Below are 21,045 nucleotides of genomic sequence, written 5' to 3' on the forward strand. Positions count from 1 at the left end.
CTCAGAAACCGATACTGAAACAAAGATTTGACAAAAGACCAATAGGAGATGTATGAACAGGGTTAACCAATGACACCACACTGAAATAATCCATAGTCATTTCAAGCTAAAACAAGTAAATTAGGAAAGCTGAAATCTCAAACTAAGGGCCAGAAACTGCCACAAATCCTCAGATCCCTCTTTAAATATAAACATCACCCATGGCAGATCTTCTGCTGTCCAAATTTGCTCCCTAATTTAAATTCCAAGAGAAAAAAACCTGCAAAAGAATGTCTTTTCTTGCTATAATTCTTAACTAAGCCACTCCTGAACATTTTTATTAGTTTAATCTTCATTATTATAACATTTAAAACAATTCTCTTCTCTAAAACTTGACAAGCCAGAGACCTACTTCCTATTTTGAGTCCAAATTCCCCATTGATCTATACTTTATTATCTCATCATTTACTTTAACACCGTAAGCCTAACTAATGGTTTGATCTACATGCCAAAGCACTATTGCCTAGCTGGGTCTTTTTGCCAATTTAGAATGAACTTTTGTTTTTCTTATAAGCAAAACTAGTTTGGTCTTTAGTTTGGGATCAGAGACTTGGGCAGTCATGGGAGGAGCCCCTGGGTGATTAATGGAGCTGGGAGATACATTGGAGGTGACCATGCAAAGGAATGAGAAGCAAAGACAACAGGAGCATCTTCCTCATTCCCTGATAATTCCTGGGGCTTGGCTTTCACTTTGATGACGGGAGCATGGGCGTGACGAAGAGCAAAGAAAGCTTTAGAAATATTCCCCACACAGAGACACAGAGGAAATATGATTCATAGGTTGAGGAGGCATGCAGGATTTTTTCTCTTTTTCAAACTGTATGATGTGGCAAGGTTATTGAGAGAGCATTTTTTACTGCAGTGTGAGTCAGGAAGAAAAAAAACATTTGTATAGACTGGGAAAAGAGTTCATTCTACCTCTGCATATGACTCAATCATTTCTATATGGGATATAAAAGTGTGGCCAATCTCAGCATTTGCCTTATTTAATTCATGTCTCATATTTAGGGTTTCAAAAATCTACATGTGCTTTTCCTTTAATATGTCTATACTATTTTGTGCACTAACATTAGCCATATATGGAAAACTAGTAAGAGAAAAATTTGGTGGAAAGAAAATCCCAATGTAATTTTATTAGCTGAAGACAGAATTTCAAGCACAAAACATACACAACACATAGCAACAAAGCATGGAAGGATAATACATTCACCTTGACCTCTAGAAATTTTTGTCTCAGAGGAATCCAGGAGTAGAAAGGTACTATAGCTAAAACTTCATTTCCTGCCAACATTTGCATTTGCATTGGAATGAAATGTTCAGTTTTCTTTAAGGCTACAGATGTTATTTAGTCTGGTTACCAAGTTAAAAGAAAACTCTTCTAGATGTACTGGTAAGAAACATTTAAAAATAACCACAGAATTTGTATCCAAGGACTTCAACCTCATATCTCTTCCTTAGAAAAGTATTTGGGGATTTAATGGACCAGGACCTTGATCTTGGTGCTTACCCTTAAGAAACTTACTCCTCAACATAGAAGCTAAGCCTACTCATGGTTATGCCTAAGACTCACCTTAGAACCTGTTTTTGTTGCTCAGATGTGACCTCTCTCCCTAAGCCAACTTCGCAGGTGAGCTCACTGCCCTCCCTGCTATGTGGGACATGACTCCTAGGTGTGTAAATCTCCCTGGTAACACATGACATGACTCCCAGGGATGAGTCTGGCCCTGGTATTCCCAGAGTAGGAAAGCCTTCTTGACCAAAAGGGGAAAGAGAAATGAAACAAAATAAAGTTTCAGTGGCTGAAAGATTTCAAATAGAGTCAAGAGGTCATTCTGGAGGTAATTCTTATGCAGTATATAGACATTCCCTTTTAGTTTTTGGTGTATTGGAGTAGCTAGAGGGAAGTACCTAAACTGCTGAACTACTAGCATTGATTCTTGAAGATGATTGAAGAACTATAGAGCTTTTAAGGTATGACCATATGAATGTGAAAACGTTGTGACTGACATTCCCTTTATCCAGTGTAGCACAGATGAGTAAGGAAAAAAAAAAAGACAATAAATAATAGTGGGAGAGGGTGGGATGTTTTTGGGTATCTTTTTTACTTTTATTTTTACTTTTATTCTTAGTTTTATGCTTTTGGAGTAACGAAAATGTTCAAAAATCAGCTGTGATGAATGCACAGCTACATGATGATACTGTGAACCATTGATTGCATTATTTGGAAGATAATATATTATGTGAATATATAATATATCTCATAAAATCACATTAAAAAAAGAAAAGCATTTATGGAAATATTAAAGCATCATTTCATTGCAAACAGGGGCAACAATAAGCCAATACAGGCTCAGCTATGATACAGTCTACAGGTTTCTCCATCAGACCCTAAGAATTAATTAGTTATTATTACTTAAACACTAATTTTATTAATTATTCTCTTACCTATTATTCTTTTCTTGAACTCTCTTTGGATTTCCTCTCTTCTTATATTCTAACTACTTTATTTGAAAATTTAACTCTTTAACAAATGATCTAGTAAATATATTTGGAAACCTAAACTGAATAAAAAAGGTATACTTTCTCTTCATAACACTAAACATTTACAACCACTGACAATAAGCTAGGTCTCAAAGGAATCTCAACACATTTAAAAGTGAGAACATATTCTGTAACCACAAAGCAATTAATTTAGAAATGAATATGTTTGGAAACTTAAAAGTACACTTTTAAATAACTCTTGCATTAAAAAGCAAAGTACAGAAAAATCCTTATTCATAACTTTAGCCCATTTTATAATTGGGTTGTTTGTTCTTTTGTTGTTGAGTTGTATGATTTCTTCATGTACACAGAATATCAAATCTTTATTCAATGTGTGATTTCCAAATATTTTCTTCCATTGAATTGGCTGTCTCTTCACCTGTTTGACAAAGTCTTTGAAGCACAAAAGCATTTCACCTTGAGGAGCTCCCATTAATCTATTTATTCTTTTGTTGCCTGTGCTTTGTGTGATAAGTTTAAGAAGCTACCTCCTATTATTAGGTGTTGAAGATGTTTCCCTACATTTTCTTCTAGGAACTTTATGGTACTGGTTCCTATATTTAGGTGTTTGATCCACTTTGAGTTAATTTTTGTATAGGCTGTAAGGTAACAATCCTCTTTCATCCTTTAGCTATTGATACCCAGTTCTCCCACGCCCATTTACTGAAAAGACTATTTCGTCCCAGTTCAGTGGATTTGGGGACCTTATCAAAGACAGTTGATCACAGTTTTGGTGATCTATTTCTGTGTTCTTGATTCTATTCCATTGGTCAATATTTCTATCTGTGCACTGGTACCATGCTATTTTGACCACTGTGGCTTTATAATGAATTTTAAAATCAGAAACTGTTAATCCTCCAACTTCATTCTTCTTTTTTAGAATGTTATTTTAGCTATTCAGGGTCTCTTTCCCTTCCAGATGAATTTGGTAACTAGCTTTTATAAGTCTTCAAAGTAGGTTGTTGGAATTTTGATTGGTACTGCATTGAATCTATAGATCAATTCAGGTAGAACTGACATCTTAACTACATTTAACCTTCCTGTCCATGAGCAGGGAATATCTTTGCACCTATTTATATCTCCTTTGATTTAGCAATGTAATGTATTTTTCTGTGTACAAGTCCTTTATATCCCTTGTTTAGTTCATTCCTATATAATTGATTCATTTAGTTGCTATTTTGAATGGAATTTTTCCCTTAGTTGACTCCTCAGTTTGGTCATTGACTGTGTATAGAAATATTACTGATATTTGCACATTAATTTTATATCCTGCCACCTTGCTGAATTTGTTTATTAGCTCAAGTAACTTTGCTGTAGATTTCTCAGGGTTTTCCAAGTACAGTATCATGTCATCTGCAAATAATGAAAGTTTTACTTCTTCCCTTCCAATTTGGATGCCTTTTATTTTTTTTTATCTGCCTGATTGCTCTAGCTAGAACTTCTGGTACAATGCTGAATAATAGTGGTGAAAGAGGGCATTCTTGTCTCATTCCCAATCTTAGGGGGAAAGCCTTCATTTTTTTCTGAAGAGCAAATACAGATGGCTAAAAAAGCACATGAAAAGGTGCTCATTATCATTAGTTTATGAAGAAAATTAATAAGATACCACCTCACACTGTTCCGGAAAAGATGGCAGCTTAGTAAGGTGCGTGCATCTTAGTTCCTCCTCCAGAACAACAACTAAATAACTAGAAACAGTACAGAACAGCTCCTGGAGCCACGACAGAGACCAGACACACAGTGTACCTCAGTCTGGAACGGCTGGACTGGCTACGAGACTCCGCTGCAGTGAGGTCCCCAAGCAGTGCGCGCTTCCCCGGGCCATGGCGGCTGGCGGCCGGCCCCCCTCCCTCCCTCCTTTCCAGTCCGGCTGAGAGACTCAGATCAGCGGTTCTCCAAGCCGCGGTGGCCGACGACCGGAGCTCCTCCCACACACGTGGCTTCCCAGGCCGGCCATGAGCCTCAGATCGGCGCTTCCCCGGGCCGCAGCGGCCAGCGACCAGAGACCCTCCCACACACGCGGCTTCCCGGGTCAGCTGGGAGCCTCGGATCGGTGGTTCCCCAGGCTGCGGCGGCCGGCGACTGGAGCCCCTCCCACACATGCGGCTTCCTGGAGGGAAAGGAAAGAGTCTCCAACAGTAGTAGAGACTGAGTCCAACCTAACACCTATAGTGGCATTAATGAACAACTTCTGACTACTAAAAATAGACCCTCAGCTCAGGCAAAACTGATCAAGGCAGAAGTCACCTATTGGGCTAATTGAAAAAGAGGAAAGGGGCGAAACAGAGCCTTCTGCAGCTGTTTCTATGGAGGCTTGGTTGCCTCTGGGCTCAGTGCTGGGATTACACAGGTTGCCAGTGCCCTGAATGCAGAGGTGGGCTGCTTTCAGGGCTCTCTACCACCTGAACCTTCCTGACGGGAGGGGGGAAACGCAACTCAGATGGAATCCCTCTCTCAAGGAATTCAGATCCCAGGACTTCACAATTTGAAGCCATTAAAACCAACCTAAAACCTTTCCTCTGTCTCCACCACACACCCAGCAGCGAGAGTCTTCCAAAGTTAAAGGAACCACAACATCTTTTCCTGGTGGGACCCGCAGACAGACAAGCACCACATACTGGGCAAGATAAGAAAAACAGAGCCCAGAGACTTCACAGGAAAGTCTTTCAATGTGCTGGGTCCCACACTCAGGGAAATCTGATTAAATGCCTGGATGCCAGCAAAAAATAACAAATCACATGAGGAAAATTGAAGATATGGCCCAGTCAAAGGAACAAACCAATAGCTCAAATGAGATACAGGAGCTGAGACATCTAATTCTGAATATATGAACATAAATGGAAAACCTCTTCAAAAACCAAATCAATAAATTGAGGGAGGACATAAAGAAGGCATGGGATGAACAAAAAGAAGAAATGGAAAGTCTGAAAAAACAAATCACAGAACTTATGGGAATGAAAGATACAGTAGAAGAGATGAAAAAACAATGGAAACCTACAATGGTAGATTTCAAGAGACAGAGGCTAGAATTAGTGAACTGGAGGATGGAACATCTGAAATCCAAAAAGAAACAGAAACTATAGGGAAAAGAATGGAAAAATTTGAGCAGGGGCTCAGGGAATTGAATGATAATATGAAGTGCACAAATATATGTGTTGTGGGTGTCCCAGAAGGAGAAGAGAAGGGAAAAGGAGGAGAAAAACTAATGGAAGAAATTATCACGGAAAATTTCCCAACTCTTATGAAAGACCTAAAACTACAGATCCAAGAAGTGCAGCGCACCCCAAAGAGAATAGATCCAAATAGGCGTTCTCCAAGACACTTACTAGTTAGAATGTCAGAGGTCAAAGAGAAAGAGAGGATCTTGAAAGCAGCAAGAGAAAAACAATCCATCACATACAAGGGAAACCCAATAAGACTATGTGTAGATTTCTCAGCAGAAACCATGGAGGCAAGAAGACAGTGGGATGATATATTTAAATTTTAAAAGAGAAAAACTGCCAAACAAGACTCCTATATCCAGCAAAATTGCCCTTCAAAAATGAGGGAGAAATTAAAACATTTTCAGACAAAAAGTCACTGAGAGAATTTGTGACCAAGAGACCAGCTCTGCAAGAAATACTAAAGGGAGCACTAGAGTCAGATACAAAAAGACAGAAGAGAGAGGTATGGAGAAGAGTGTAGAAAGAAGGAAAATCAGATATGATATATATAATACAAAAGGCAAAATTGAGAAATTATTACCCAAACAGTAATAACACTAAATGTTAATGGACTGAATTCCCCAATCAAAAGACATAGACTGGCAGAATGGATTAAAAAACAGGATCCTTCTATATGCTGTCTACAGGAAACACATCTTAGACCCAAAGATAAACATAGGTTGAAAGTGAAAGGTTGGGAAAAGATATTTCATGCAAATAACTACCAGAAAAGAACAGGAGTAGCTATACTAATATCCAACAAATTAGACTTCAAATATAAAACAGTTAAAACAGACAAAGAAGGATACTATCTACTACTAAAAGGAAAAATTAAACAAGAAGACATAACAATCATAAATATTTACGCACCGAATCAGAATACCCCAAAATACGTGAGGAATACACTGCAATTACTGAAAAGGGAAATAGACACATCTACCATAATAGTTGGAGACTTCAATTCCCCACTCTCATCAATGGACAGAACATCTAGACAGAGGATCAATAAAGAAACAGAGAATTTGAATATTACAATAAATGAGCTAGACTTAACAGACATTTATAGGACATTACACCCCACAACAGCAGGATACACCTTTTTTTCAAGTGCTCATGGATCATTCTCAAAGATAGACCATATTCTGGGTCACAAAGCAAGTCTCAACAAATTTAAAAAGATTGAAATCATACACAACACCTTCTCTGAACATAAAGGAATGAAGTTGGAAATCAATAATAGGCATAGTACCAGAAAATTCACAAATACATGGAGGCTCAACAACACACTCTTAAACAACCAGTGGGTCAAGGAAGAAATTACAAGAGAAATTAGTAAATATCTTGAGGTGAATGAAAATGAAAATACAACATATTAAAACCTATGGGACGCAGCAAAGGCAGTGCTAAGAGGGAAATTTATTGCCCTAAATGCCTATATCAAAAAAGAAGAAAGGGCAAAAATTCGGGAATTAACTGTCCACTTGGAAGAACTGGAGAAAGAACAGCAAACTAACCCCAAAGCAAGCAAAAGGAAAGAAACAACAAAGATTAGAGCAGAAATAAGTGAAATTGAGAACATGAAAACAATAGAGAAAATCAATAAGACCAGAAGTTGGTTCTATGAGAAAATCAACAAGATTGATGGGGCCTTAGCAAGATTGACAAAAAGAAGAAGAGAGAGGACACAAATAAATAAGATCAGAAATGGAAGAGGAGACATAACCACTGACCTCACAGAAATAAAGGAGGTAATAACAGGATACTATGAACAACTTTACGCTAATAAATACAACAATGTAGATGAAATGGACAAGTTCCTAGAAAGGCATGAACAACCAACTTTGACTCAAGAAGAAATAGATGACCTCAACAAACCAATCACAAGTAAAGAAATTGAATAAGTCATTCAAAAACTTCCCAAAAAGAAAAGTCCAGGACCAGACGGCTTCACATGTGAATTCTATCAAACATTCCAGAAAGAATTAGTACCAACTCTCCTCAAACTCTTCAAAAAAATTGAAGTGGAGGGAAAGCTACCTAATTCATTCTATGAAGCCAACATCACCCTCATACCAAAACCAGGCAAAGATATTACAAAAAAAAGAAAACTACAGACCAATCTCTCTAATTAATATAGATGCAAAAATCCTCAACAAAATTCTAGCAAACCGAATCCAGCAACACATTAAAAGAATTATATATCATGACCAAGTAGGATTCATCCCAGGTATGCAAGGATGGTTCAACATAAGAAAATCAATTAATGTAATACACCATATCAACAAATCAAAGCAGAAAAATCACATGATCATCTCAATTGATGCAGAGAAGGCATTTGACAAGATTCAACATCCTTTCCTGTTGAAAACACTTCAAAAGATAGGAATACAAGGGAACTTCCTTAAAATGATAGAGGGAATATATGAAAAACCCACAGCTAATATCATCCTCAATGGGGAAAAATTGAAAACTTTCCCCCTAAGATCAGGAACAAGACAAGGATGTCCATTATCAGCACTATTATTCAACATCATGTTGGAGGTTCTAGCCAGAGCAATTAGACAAGAAAAAGAAATACAAGGCATCAAAATTGGAAAGGAAGAAGTAAAACTATCACTGTTTGCAGACGATATGATACTATACGTCGAAAACCCTGAAAAATCCACAGCAAAACTACTAGAGCTAATAAATGTGTACAGCAAAGTGGCAGGTTACAAGATCAACATTCAAAAATCTGTAGTGTTTCTATACACTAGTAATGAACAATATGAAGGGGAAATCAAGAAACGACTTCCATTTACAATTGCAACTAAAAGAAAATACTTAGGAATAAATTAACTAAAGAGACAGAAGACCTATACAAAGAAAACTACAAAAAACTGTTAAAAGAAATCACAGAAGACCTAAATAGATGGAAGGGCATACCGTGTTCATGGATTGGAAGACTAAATATAGTTAAGATGTCAATCCTACCTAAATTGATTTACAGATTCAATGCAATACCAATCAAAATCCCAACAACTTATTTTTCAGAAATAGAAAACCAATAAGCAAATTTATCTGGAAGGGCAGGGTGCCCCAAATTGCTAGAAGTATCTTGAGGGAAAAAAACGAAGCTGGAGGTCTCACGCTGCCGGACTTTAAGGCATATTATGAAGCCACAGTGGTCAAAACAGCATGGTTCTGGCATAAAGATAGATATATCGACCATGGAATCGAATAGAGTGCTCAGATATAGACCCTCTCATCTATGGACATTTGATCTTTGATAAGGCAGTCAAGCCAACTCACCTGGGACAGAACAGTCTCTTCAATAAATGGTGCCTAGAGAACTGGATATCCATATGCAAAAGAATGAAAGAAGACCCGTATCTCACACCCTATACAAACGTTAACTCAAAATAGATCAAAGATCTTAACATTAGGTCTAAGACCATAAAACAGTTAGAGGAAAATGTAGGGAGATATCTTATGAATCTTACAATTGGAGGCGGTTTTATGGACCTTAAACCTAAAGCAAGAGCACTGAAGAAGGAAATAAATAAATGGGAGCTCCTCAAAATTAAACACCTTGTGCATCAAAGAACTTCATCAAGAAAGTAGAAAGACAGCCTACACAATGGGAGACAATATTTGGAAACAACGTATCAGATAAAGGTCTAGTATCCAGAATTTCTAAAGACATTGTTCAACTCAACAACAAAAAGACAGCCAACCCAATTACAAAATGCGAAAAAGACTTGAACAGATGCCTCTCAGAAGAGGAAATACAAATGGCCAAAAGGCACATGAAGAGATACTCAATGTCCCTGGCCATTAGAGAAATGCAAATCAAAACCACAATGAGATATCATCTCACACCCACCAGAACAGCCATTATCAACAAAACAAAAAATGACAAGTGCTGGAGAGGATGTGGAGAAAGAAGCACACTTATCCACTGTTGGTGGGAATGTCAAATGGTGCAACCACTGTGGAAGGCAGTTTGGCAGTTCCTCAAAAGCTGAATATAGAATTGCCATACGACCCAGCAATACCATTGCTAGGTATCTACTCAAAGGACTTAAGGGCAAAGACACAAACAGTCATTTGCGCATCAATGTTTATAGCAGCATTATTTATAATTGCAAATAGATGGAAACAGCCAAAATGTCCATCAACAGACGAGTGGCTAAACAAACTGTGGTATATACATACGATGGAATATTATGCAGCTTTAAGACAGAATAAACTTATGAAGCATGCAATAACATGGATGGACCTAGAGAACATTATGCTGAGTGAGACTAGCCAAAAACTAAAGGACAAATACTGTATGGTCCCACTGATGTGAACCGACATTAGAGAATAAACTTGGAATATGTCACTGGTAACAGATACCATCAGGAGTTAGAAATAGGGTAAGATAATGGGTAATTGGAGCTGAAGGGATACAGACTGTGCAACAGGACTGAATACAAAAACTTAAAAATGGACAGCACAATACTACCTAATTGTAATGTAATTATGTTAAAACACTGAATGAAGCTGCATCTGAGCTATAGTTTTTGTTTGTTTGTTTGTTTGTTTTTGTTTTTTGTTATAGTTTTTTGTATTTTTTATTTTTATTTTTTCTCTGTATTATCATTTTATTTCTTTTTCTGTTGTCTTGCTATTTCTTTTTCTAAATCTATGAAAATGTACTAAGAAATGATGTTCATACATCTATGTGATGATATTAAGAATCACTGACTGCATATGTAGAATGGAATGATTTCTAAATGTTGTTAATTTTTTTAATAAAAAAATTAAAATTTAAATTAAAAAAAAAAAAGATACCACCTCACACCTAAAAAAATGTCTGCTATTAAACAAAAGGAAACTACAATGGTTGGAGAGGATGTGGAGAAATTGGGACACATGCACTGCTGGTAGCAATGTATAATGGTACAGCCACTATACATGGAAGACAGTTTGTGGTTCCTTAGGAAATTAAATATCAAGTTGCCCTATGATCCAGCATTGCCATTACTTGGTGTATACTCAGAAGACCTGAAAACAGTTACATAAACATACATTTGCATACTTATGTTCGTAGCAGCATTATTCACACTTGCCAAAAGTGGAAACAACCCAAGTGCTCATTAACAATGAGTGATTAACAAAATGTGTACTTACACACAATGGAATATTATGCAGCAGTAAGACAAAATGATGTCCTGAGACACAAGTCAAAATAGATGAGCCTTGAGGACATAAGAAATAATGTATTAGGTGGGCCACGGTGGCTCAGCAGGCAAGAATGCTTGCCTGCCATGCCAGAGGACCCCGGTTTGATTCCCGGTGCCTGCCTATGTAAAAAAAAAAAAAAAAATTTCAGTAAAAAAAAGAAATAATGTATTTCTTATTTGAAATTAAATAAAAGCCAGACACAAAGGATAGATACTGTATGATTCCACATTTATGACTATGGTAAAGGTAAAATCAGAGACTTATAATATAAATTATAGGGGATGTAGAGATACACAGAAGCTAGAGATGGGTAAATGGTTAGCTGCTGAGATTGAATTTAAATGTAAGGGAATAGATAGAAGTGAAGTTGTTCTATAAGTAGAATTACCATAATGAAGGTGAACATGATTGAAGGGGGTTATACAGGCCCATGTGTCCCACTAAATAACACTACAAATGTAAATAAGTTCTTGCATGAACTATTGCAAAGGTATGAATCTTGTACAAAGAGTGTATAAGTTTGGGGCATGGGGGAAAACTGCTATTGCATGCTATGAGCAATGTTTAACAAGAAAACATTAATAGTACCACAGCAACACCAGGGGTAAATAATGAGGGAAGGGACAAGAGTTAAGGAAAGATTTGAATTTTCTATGTGGTGAGGGTGTATTTATTGGTTATCTTTCTCTTGGAAACAAAGAAATTATCTAAAATTAAGAGTGTTGATAGACTATTAACTTTGAACATTATACATGATGCCCAATGAATGAAGATGGCTGAAGAATGCACTTATTGAGATGTAGATTGGTGAATGATGGAGTATGCATATGATTGAATATTGTACTGCTACAAAAAGGAATGAAGTTGTAAGGCATGCAACATTATGAATGAAGCTGTGGGGCATTTGGTAAGGCAAAATTAGCCTGTGGGACATTTGATGAGGCAAAATAAGCCAGAAACAAAAGTGCAAATATTGTATAGTCTCATTTAGAAAATACTTACAAGAAAACAAGGCTCTAGATTGAAAGCTCTTATTGCAATCACATTCAGTCTGGAGCAGTAATTGTTATTGCTGTATTTTGAGAGGCTGTTTTATATATGTATAACCTGATATTTAGAGATGAGAATGAAGCCAATTAAAGTAATTCAGAATACAGGGGTAAAAAAAACATTGTCTGTATTTTAGAACCTCATATACTCTTTAAGACCAAAGGAAGAAAGGTTTACTTTGTCCAGAACCTAAATTTTCTGTAGCACATGATCTAACTCAACCTGCCTGGATAGCTCATTTAAACAATTGAAACGCAGGAGCCCAGAATAAGAATGAGGGCCTTTAATCCTGTATAATTTAATGTAATGATTAGATTAATCCCAGAGTATATTTAGCAGGTAATCTAAAAGCATTAGCATAGTCCCTTGAGGGATGGGAGGAAAAATATGGAACTATTAAACTTTACCACCAGAGAAACCCCAGATCCTGTGTCAAACATTAGGGACACCCAAATCAATAGGCCTAGCCCTTGATCTTGAGGCTTGCTCTAGTGAAGCTTATGTATATGGTGGAAAAGCTTTAGCCTATCTATGGGTATGCCTAAGAGTTACTTCCAGAGGACCTCTTTTGTGCTTAGATGTGGCCTCTCTCTCTCTCTAAGCCCAACTCTGCAAGTGAAATCATTGTCCTTCCACCTACATGGAACATGACATTCAGGGGTAAAACTCTCCTGGCAATAAGAAAGATGACTCCCAGGGATGAGTCTGGCCCTGGCATCATGGGATCAACAATGCCATCCTGACCAAAAGGGGGAAAAGAAGTGTAACAGATAAGGTATCAGGGGCTGAGAGAGTTCAAATAGAGTCTAGAGGCTACTCTGGAGGTCACTTATATGCAAGCTTCTGTTAGATATTGCTACCCTATCTTACCTTGCCAAACCCCAACCAAAACCATTCCAGCCAATCCTAAAGAACACCTAGAGCAATATATAAGATTCTACAAAGGTTCCATGTACTAGGGTAACTTTCCAGAAACCTACAACCTCCAGATGGGTCCCTGAACCAGATAAGTTTAGTTTTGAAATGCAGAGGGGCTAGCCTTTCCAGAACTTCAGTTAGTTCCACCCCCCATCCCATATTATCAACAGCCCCTTCCAACATGAGAAAGCTAGAATGGGCATAGCCCAAATAACCCTAAAGGGTGGAAGAAAGATCAAAGGTGATGGTGGTATTACACAGAGAAGATAGACTTTAACAAACCAGTATGATGTTTTACATTATACTGATATTTCTTTTAGTCTCCAAATCTTAGAGCAGCTAAAAGTAAAAACCTCAAATTGTGGAATTGTAACCCATACCAAACACTGAAATCTGTTCTATCACTAATTGTTGCAAGGTGCTATGAAATTAATTGCTTCTTTGTATATATGTTATTTTTCACAAGAAAAAAAAAAGGGTTATTTGTGATGATGAATGAACAGCTATATGATTAAAAAAAACGAAAGCAAAGTACAGAGATGTCATCAACATGTGACATAAGGCAGCTACTGAAAACCTCTCCTGAGATTCAGCAAAATAAAAGGACAATTCTCTCTTGCTCAGAACTCTGGAGGAGGGTAAAGACTAGAAAAGGATCTAAGAAAGATAAAAAGATCAGATAGAAAACTTCTGTCCCAGTATTCCCCCTCACTTGGTGCCATGAAGCTCAGAAAGTGCACAGAGGCAGCATCTGGAATACCTTCTGCTTACCACTGGGGACAAAGAGTATAAAATCTCTTGCAGCAATAAGACAGATCTCCATTGTGCTGGTTTAAAAGGAAGTATGCCCCCTAGAAAAGCCACGTTTTAATCAAAATCCCATTTCATAAAGGTAGAATAATTCTTATTCAATACCGTATGTTTGAAACTGTAATCAGATCATCTTCCTGGATGATGTGATTTAGTCAAGAGTGGTTGTTAAACTGGATTAGGTGACATGTCTCCACCTATTTGGGAGATTCGGAGAGAGCAGAGAATGCTGCAGCACCATGAAACAGAGAGTCCACAAGCCAGTGACCTTTGGAGATGAAGGAAAACACCTCCCAAGGAGCTTCATGAAACCAGAAGCCAGGAGAGAAAACTAGCAGATGACGCCATGTTCGCCATGTGCCCTTCCAGCTGAGAGACAAGCCCTGACTGTATTCACCATGTTGCCTTCTTACTTGAGAGAGAAACCCTGAAATTCATCAGCCTTCTTGAACCAAGGTATCTTTCTCTGAATGGATACCTTTGACTGGACATTTCTATAGACTTGAGCAACTTATTAAATTCCCCTTTTTAAAAGCCATTCCATTTCTGGAATATTGCATTCTGGCAGCTAGCAAACTAGAATACCCACTGATATCCAGATACAGAAAACCAAGGCCACAGGGACCCATGGCAGGACTTAAGCCACTGGAGATGATGAAATATAAAAGGGCAAGAAAGAGGAGTTTTCAAAATGGAGGAAAAAGAATGAAATATCATAATCTTTCTCCAAAGCAATAAGTAGCCAGGTAATAACTGCCCAAATCTACTGTTTGGGGACCCAGAGGGCAGGATAGGTCACTTTAAGGCCCAGCTCACTGAGGGCCAAAGAGTCTGAGAAAATGTGGACAGAAACTGTGATTCAAACCCTGATGCCCATTCTTCACCCTTTAGGAAAAACAGCAACAGACAGCCCAATCCTTGCCTGGGGACAACTGCAGATGACAGCAAAGGGAATCATCCACCACAGATACAGTGGGGGACAAAGACCCACACTGAGCCAGATTTTGGCCTGGCAGAGTGAGGACATAGTAACCCTACAGTTTTAGCCCCACCAAGTAACCTGGGCTCCAAGAGGTAAACAGCTTCTGAGGACTATTAAGTTACCAAGCAATGCACATGCTGGGGAGGCAGGAAAGTGCAGGGTAAGATTAACTTTTCAGAGCCTCTCCAGACCCTATCTCAGGCCCATCAGAGCTGGTCTACACCCCTTAAATGGGTACAAGGCCCTGTTTTGGCTGAAAAATACGAACAACCCAACTATCAAAGCAGTGCTCTGATGCGAACTGAGTAAACAACTAAATCCTAGACAACAGAGAGAAACCAACTTTCACAATAGACACATCAAGATAATCAGATGACCAAATATCAGCAAAAAAAAAAAAAAAAAAATCACAAGGCATACTAAATCTCAAGAAGAAATGGCCAAGTCAAAGGAACAGATCAAAAAGTCAGAGGAGACATACATCTGGAACAACTAATTAAAGATGTGCAAACAAATTTCCTGAATCAATTCAGAGGAATGAAAGGAAAATATGTATGGAGAGCTAAAGGACATTAAGAAGACACTAGAAGGGCATAAAGAAGAATTTGAAGGAATATACTGAAAACTAACAGACATTATAGAAATAAAAGACACTGTAGATAAAATTTAAAATATGCAAGAGACACACAATAGCAGGTTTAAAGAGTTAGAAGAAATAATCAGTGAACTAGAAGACAGATTAATTGAATTCAAAAAGACAAAAGAACAAATGGAAAAAAGTTGGAAAATGTGAGCAGGGTCTCAGATAAATTATTGATGACAAAAAGTGTACAAACATATGCATCATGGGTATTGCAGAAGGAGAAGAGAAGGGAAAATGTCCAGGAAGATTTTGCAGGAAATAATGGTTGAAAATCCCCCAATCCTTATAAAAGACATAAATACACGAATCCAAGAAGCTCAATGTACTCCAAACAGAATAAATCCGAATGGACCCACTCCAAGACACATAGTAATTAGACTGTCAAATGACAAGAAGGACTTTTTTCAAAAAAAGTTCTGAAAGCAATGAGAGAAAAGCAATTCACCACATACAAGGGAAACCAAATAAGTCTGTGTTGATTTTTCATCAAACACCAAGGAGGTGAGAGGCAGTAGTATGACATATCTAAGACACTGAAAGACTAAAATTTCCAGTCAATAATTTTCTATCCAGCAAAGCTACCCTTCAAAAATGAGGGAGAAAAAAATATAATATATATAAAAATTTTTTTTAATGAGGGAGAGTTTAAAATATTCACAGATAAACAGAAGATGAGAGAGTTTGTTAATAAGAAACAGGCTGTACGAGAACTACTAGAGGAAGTTCTGCGCTCTGAAAACAAAAGACAGAAAAGAGTGAGAGGGTAGGTTCTGAGGATGGGTAGAGAATTGAAAAGAGCTGGTAAAGGTAACTTAAAGGATAAAAAGAGAAAGATAAAACAGATCTGAAAATAAAAAGCAAAAGATAAGATGGTTGAATTAAGAACTGCCTTCACAATAATAACTTTGAATGTTAATGGAGTAAACTCCCCAATCAAAAGACACAGATTGGCAGAAAGGATTAAAAAACATGATCCATTTATATGTTGTATACAAGGAATTCATTTTAAAACCAAAGATATAAATAGGGTAAAAGTGAAAAGGATGGAAAAATATAATCCACATAAGCAGTAACCAAAAAAACTAGCTTGGGTAGTTATAATAATATCAGACAAAACAGACTTTAAATGCAGAATGGTAGAAGAGAAAAAGGACACTATATATATATATATATATATATATATAATAAAATGAGCAATTCACCAAGAAGAAATAGAAATCATAAATATCTATTCTCTTAATCAAGGTGTCCCAAAGTACATGAGGCAAACACTGGCAAAATTGAAGAAAATAATAGATGACTCTACCATAAGAGTGGGAAACTTCAACACACCACTCTCTCTAATAGAACATCTAAGTAGAGGACCAATAAAGAGCAGAAAATCTAAATAGCATGATAAATGAACTAGACCTAACAGACATATACAATTTTCTACCCCCAAATAGCAGCATATACATTCTTCTCAAGTCCTCATGGAACATTTCCCAGGATAAACCATATGCTGGGGCTCAAAATTTGTCTCAATAAATTTGAAAGGACAGAAATTGTACGAAAGACTTTCTCTGATCATAATGGAATGAAGCTGGAAATCAATAACAAACAGGGAAGCAGAAAATATGCAAATATATGGAAGATAATCAAAATACTCTTCTGTCAAAGAGAAAATTGTGAAAAAAAATCAGCAAATGTCTTGAGACAAATGAAATTGAGCACACAACTTATCAAAACTTATCAGATGCAGCAAAGGCAGTACTCAGAAGGAAATATATAGTTTTAAATGCCTACATTAAAAAGGAAGAAAGACCTAAAGCTGATGATCTAACTAAAAAACTGAAGAAACTGGAAAATAAAATTGACAAATCCTTAGCTAGACTGACAAAGACAAAGAGATAGAAGCTTCAAATAAATAAAATGAAAATGAGATGAAGAGACATTACCATGGACCCTCAAGAAATAAAAAAGATCTAAAGTGGCTACTATGGACACTGTATGCCAACAAACTAAACAACTTAGATAAAATGGACAACTTCCTAGAAGCACATGAACAACTACTGACTCGAGAAGAAACAGAAGACCTCAACAAAACAATCACAGGTAAAGAGATTGAATCAATCATCAAAAACCTACAAACAAAGAAAAGCCCAGGATTGGACAGCTTCACAAGTGAATTTTACTAAGCATTTCAAAAATAATTAATACCAGTCCTGTTCAAATGTTTCCAAAAAAAAATTGAAGAAAAAGGAACACTACCTAACTCATTCTATGAAGCCAACATCACCCTAATACCAAAGCCAGATAAAGATACTACAAGAAAAGAAAACTTCAGACCAGTCTTTCTAATGGACATAGATGCAAAAATTCTCAACGAATATTTACAACTAGACCAATAGCATATTAAAAGAATTATACACCATGACCTAGTGGGTTTTATCCCAGGTATGCAAGGGTGGTTCCACCCAAGAAAATCAATATAATACATCACATCAACAGATTAAAAGGGGGAAATCACATGATCATTTGATTGATGCAGAAAAGGCACATGACAAAATTCAGCAGGCTTTCATGATTAAAACACTTTAAAGGTATGATTCAAAGGAAACTTCTTCAACATGATAAAGGGCATATTTGAAAACCCTACAGCTAACATCATACTCAATGGTAGAGATAGAAAGCTTTCCCTCTAAGATTGGGAATAAGACCAGAATGCCCACTATCACAACTCCTATACAACATTGTGCTAGAAGTTCTAGCTAGAGTAATTAGGCAAGAAAAAGAAAAAGATCCAAATTAGAAAGGAAGAAGTAAACTGTCACTATTTGCAAATGACATGATCCTATATTTAGAAAATCCAAACAAAAAAAGACAACAAAGCTATTAGAGCTAATAAATGAGTTTAGTAAAGTAGCGGGATAGAAGAGCAACATGCAAAAAAAATCAATGGTATTTCTGTACATTAATAATGAACTATCTGAAGAAGAAAACAAGAAAAAAATTCCACTTACACTTATAACCAAAAAATCAAACATCTAGGAATAAACTTCAAAGATGCTAAGAGAAATCAAAGAAGACCTGAATAATGGAAAGACATTCCATATTCATGAATTGGAAGGCTAAATGTCATTAGGATGTTAATTCTACCCAAATTGATCTACACATTAAATGCAATACCAACAAAATCCCAACAGCCTACTTTGCAGGAATGAAGAAACTAATTATCAATTTTATTTGGAAGGGTAAGGGTCCTCAAACAGCCAAAAACATTTTGAAAAAAGAAAAATTAAGTGAGAAGTATCACACTCCCTGTCTTTAAGAATATTATAAAGCCACAGTGGTCAAAACAGCATGGTATTGGCATAAAGACAGACATATTCATCAACGGAACCAAACTGAGACTTCAGAAGTTGACCCTCAGATCTGTGGTCAATTGATTTTTGATAAGGGTCCCAAGCCCACTCAACCAGGACAGATCAGTCTCTTCAGGAAATGATGTTGGGAGAACTGGATATCCAAAACCAAAAGAATGAAAGAGGATCCCTATCTCACATGCTATGTAAAGACCTAAATATAATAAGCAATACCATAAAACTCCTAGAAGTAAATGAAGGGAAATATCTTGAAGATCTAGTGATCTTAGACTTTACACCCAAAGCACAAGCAGTTTTTTAGATTTTACACATAAAGCACAAGCAACAAAAGAAAAACTAGATAAATGGGAGCTCCTCAATATCCAATACTTCAGTGTGTCAATGGGTTTTATCAAAAGGGTGAAAAGGCAACCATCCCAATGGGGGAAAATATTTGGAAACCACACATCTGATAGGAGTTTGATATCCAGAACACATAAAGAAATCCTACAGCTCAACAATAAAATGACAAGCAGACCAATTAAGAAATGGGCAAAAGACATGAATAGACATTTTTCCAAAAAGGAAATATAGATGGCTAAAAAGCATATGAAAAGATGCTCAGTTTCACTAGCTATTGGAGAAATGCAAATCAAAACTAAAATGAGAGATCATCTTTCACCTACTATAATGGCCTCTATGAAACAAACAGCAAACTACAGGTGTTGGAGAGGATGTCGAGAAATTGGAACATTTTCACTACTGGTGGGAATGTAAAATGGTACAGCCACTGTGAAGGATGGTTTGGTGGTTCCTCAGGAACCTAAGTATAATGTTGCCTTATGATCCTGCTACTTGGGATATACACAGAAGATCTGAAAGTTTGGACATTTGCATACCAATGTTCAAAGCAGCATTATTCACAATTGCCAAAAGATGGAAACAACCCAAGTAATCACCAACAGATGAATTGATAAAAGAAAATACAGAAGGTTACAGGCAAAGACATCACGGACATTAACTGGAGGCCCCAACTCACCTGCCAGAACCAGCTCCCCTGAAGCAGGATTAGGCTTGACCGTAGAAGCTCCAGAAGTACATTCTTCCACATGAGGAACTCCATGAAGGCAACCAGACCCGTCACAGTGACAACCAAGACGAGAAGCTGGTGCACATAGATGTCCAGCATTTCCCGGCCATGAGTATGGTTGTAAAAGACAAAAGCTGATAGAAGGGAAAAACAACTTAACTTTTTCAATGAAATCAAGGGCCATCTGCCCGTTCTCTATTATGGTACTCCTCACTTGATTCCTTCCTCTATTTCTCTCTCTCTTTCTCACTCTCTTTCTTTCTCTTTCTTTCTCATGTCTCAAAATTTTACACACACCCATTTGTCCAAAAGATTGGATGACCTCTGCTTCCCACAGGGATGGAATCCTCTAGCATTTTTTGAGAAATCACTACCTCTTTAGAATGGAAACTTTAAAACCTACCACTCCTTCTTCCTTCCCCAAACTTTGTCCTCTCCTCTAATACACCAGAGAATTGTCAACTAAATATATTTTGAGACTCTTGTATGCAGAAGGATCAATAACAAGCAAGATAGAGGTGGGAGAGTAGGAGTTAAGTGAATACAGGGATAAAGAAGATGGAGCCTTGCCTCAATGGGATTTCATTCAACAGAGGAAGCAAACAGGAACAAATTATTACAACAGACTCTGATGAATGTGATAAGATGATCTGCAAACACCCAAGATGTAGTAATTGACTATATTTTAATCCCATAGGCAAATTTCATCTTCATCCTCATCCTTTTCATTTACACAAGGAGCAAAAGATATTCATTCAAAATACAGTACTACCATAAAATAATGAGCATCATGTTATTGTCTTCTGGTTCCCATCTTTTATCTAGCCTGTGTTCTCTAAGAGGAGTAGGCTAAAATCATTATATTTAGATGGTAGCAAGGCAGACAATTACAATTTGACGGCCCACTGATAACTTGGCACTATTTAAGTTCCATAATCAATTTATTTCTTACATTTCTAATAGATTTTAAAAATTACTACAATTTTTCCCTCCATATAGCAACTGAAAAATAAAATTGAAAAAAATACATTTTCCATTAATCTCTCAAAAAATAGGACCTTATATTTTTGCATGACTAAATATATGAACACTATGTATCATGTAATGGCAGAGTTTTTCTATATCAGTGTGACAAAGGCTAGATAGTAGTTGGTAAAAGATATGCTGCTGTTAGTAGCCACCTTTTATTAAGACACTCATGTTGCACTACTCTA

General features: G+C 36.9%; 1 protein-coding gene across 6 annotated transcripts in view; it reads right to left on the bottom strand.

Annotated features, from left to right (window-relative positions):
* The window catches only part of LOC143648468 (transmembrane protein 45A-like), a 116,508-nt gene that overhangs the window by 21,449 nt on the left and 74,014 nt on the right, over window positions 1-21,045 (bottom strand). For all 6 annotated transcript variants that reach the window (XM_077118588.1, XM_077118585.1, XM_077118589.1 and 3 more), the window contains one exon: window positions 19,781-19,965. In XM_077118588.1, coding sequence (XP_076974703.1) covers window positions 19,781-19,965 — 185 coding nt within the window. The remainder of the gene's footprint in view (window positions 1-19,780; window positions 19,966-21,045) is intronic.

This window comes from Tamandua tetradactyla, chromosome 10, assembly GCF_023851605.1.
Source record: "Tamandua tetradactyla isolate mTamTet1 chromosome 10, mTamTet1.pri, whole genome shotgun sequence".
Classification (NCBI taxonomy): domain Eukaryota; kingdom Metazoa; phylum Chordata; class Mammalia; order Pilosa; family Myrmecophagidae; genus Tamandua; species Tamandua tetradactyla.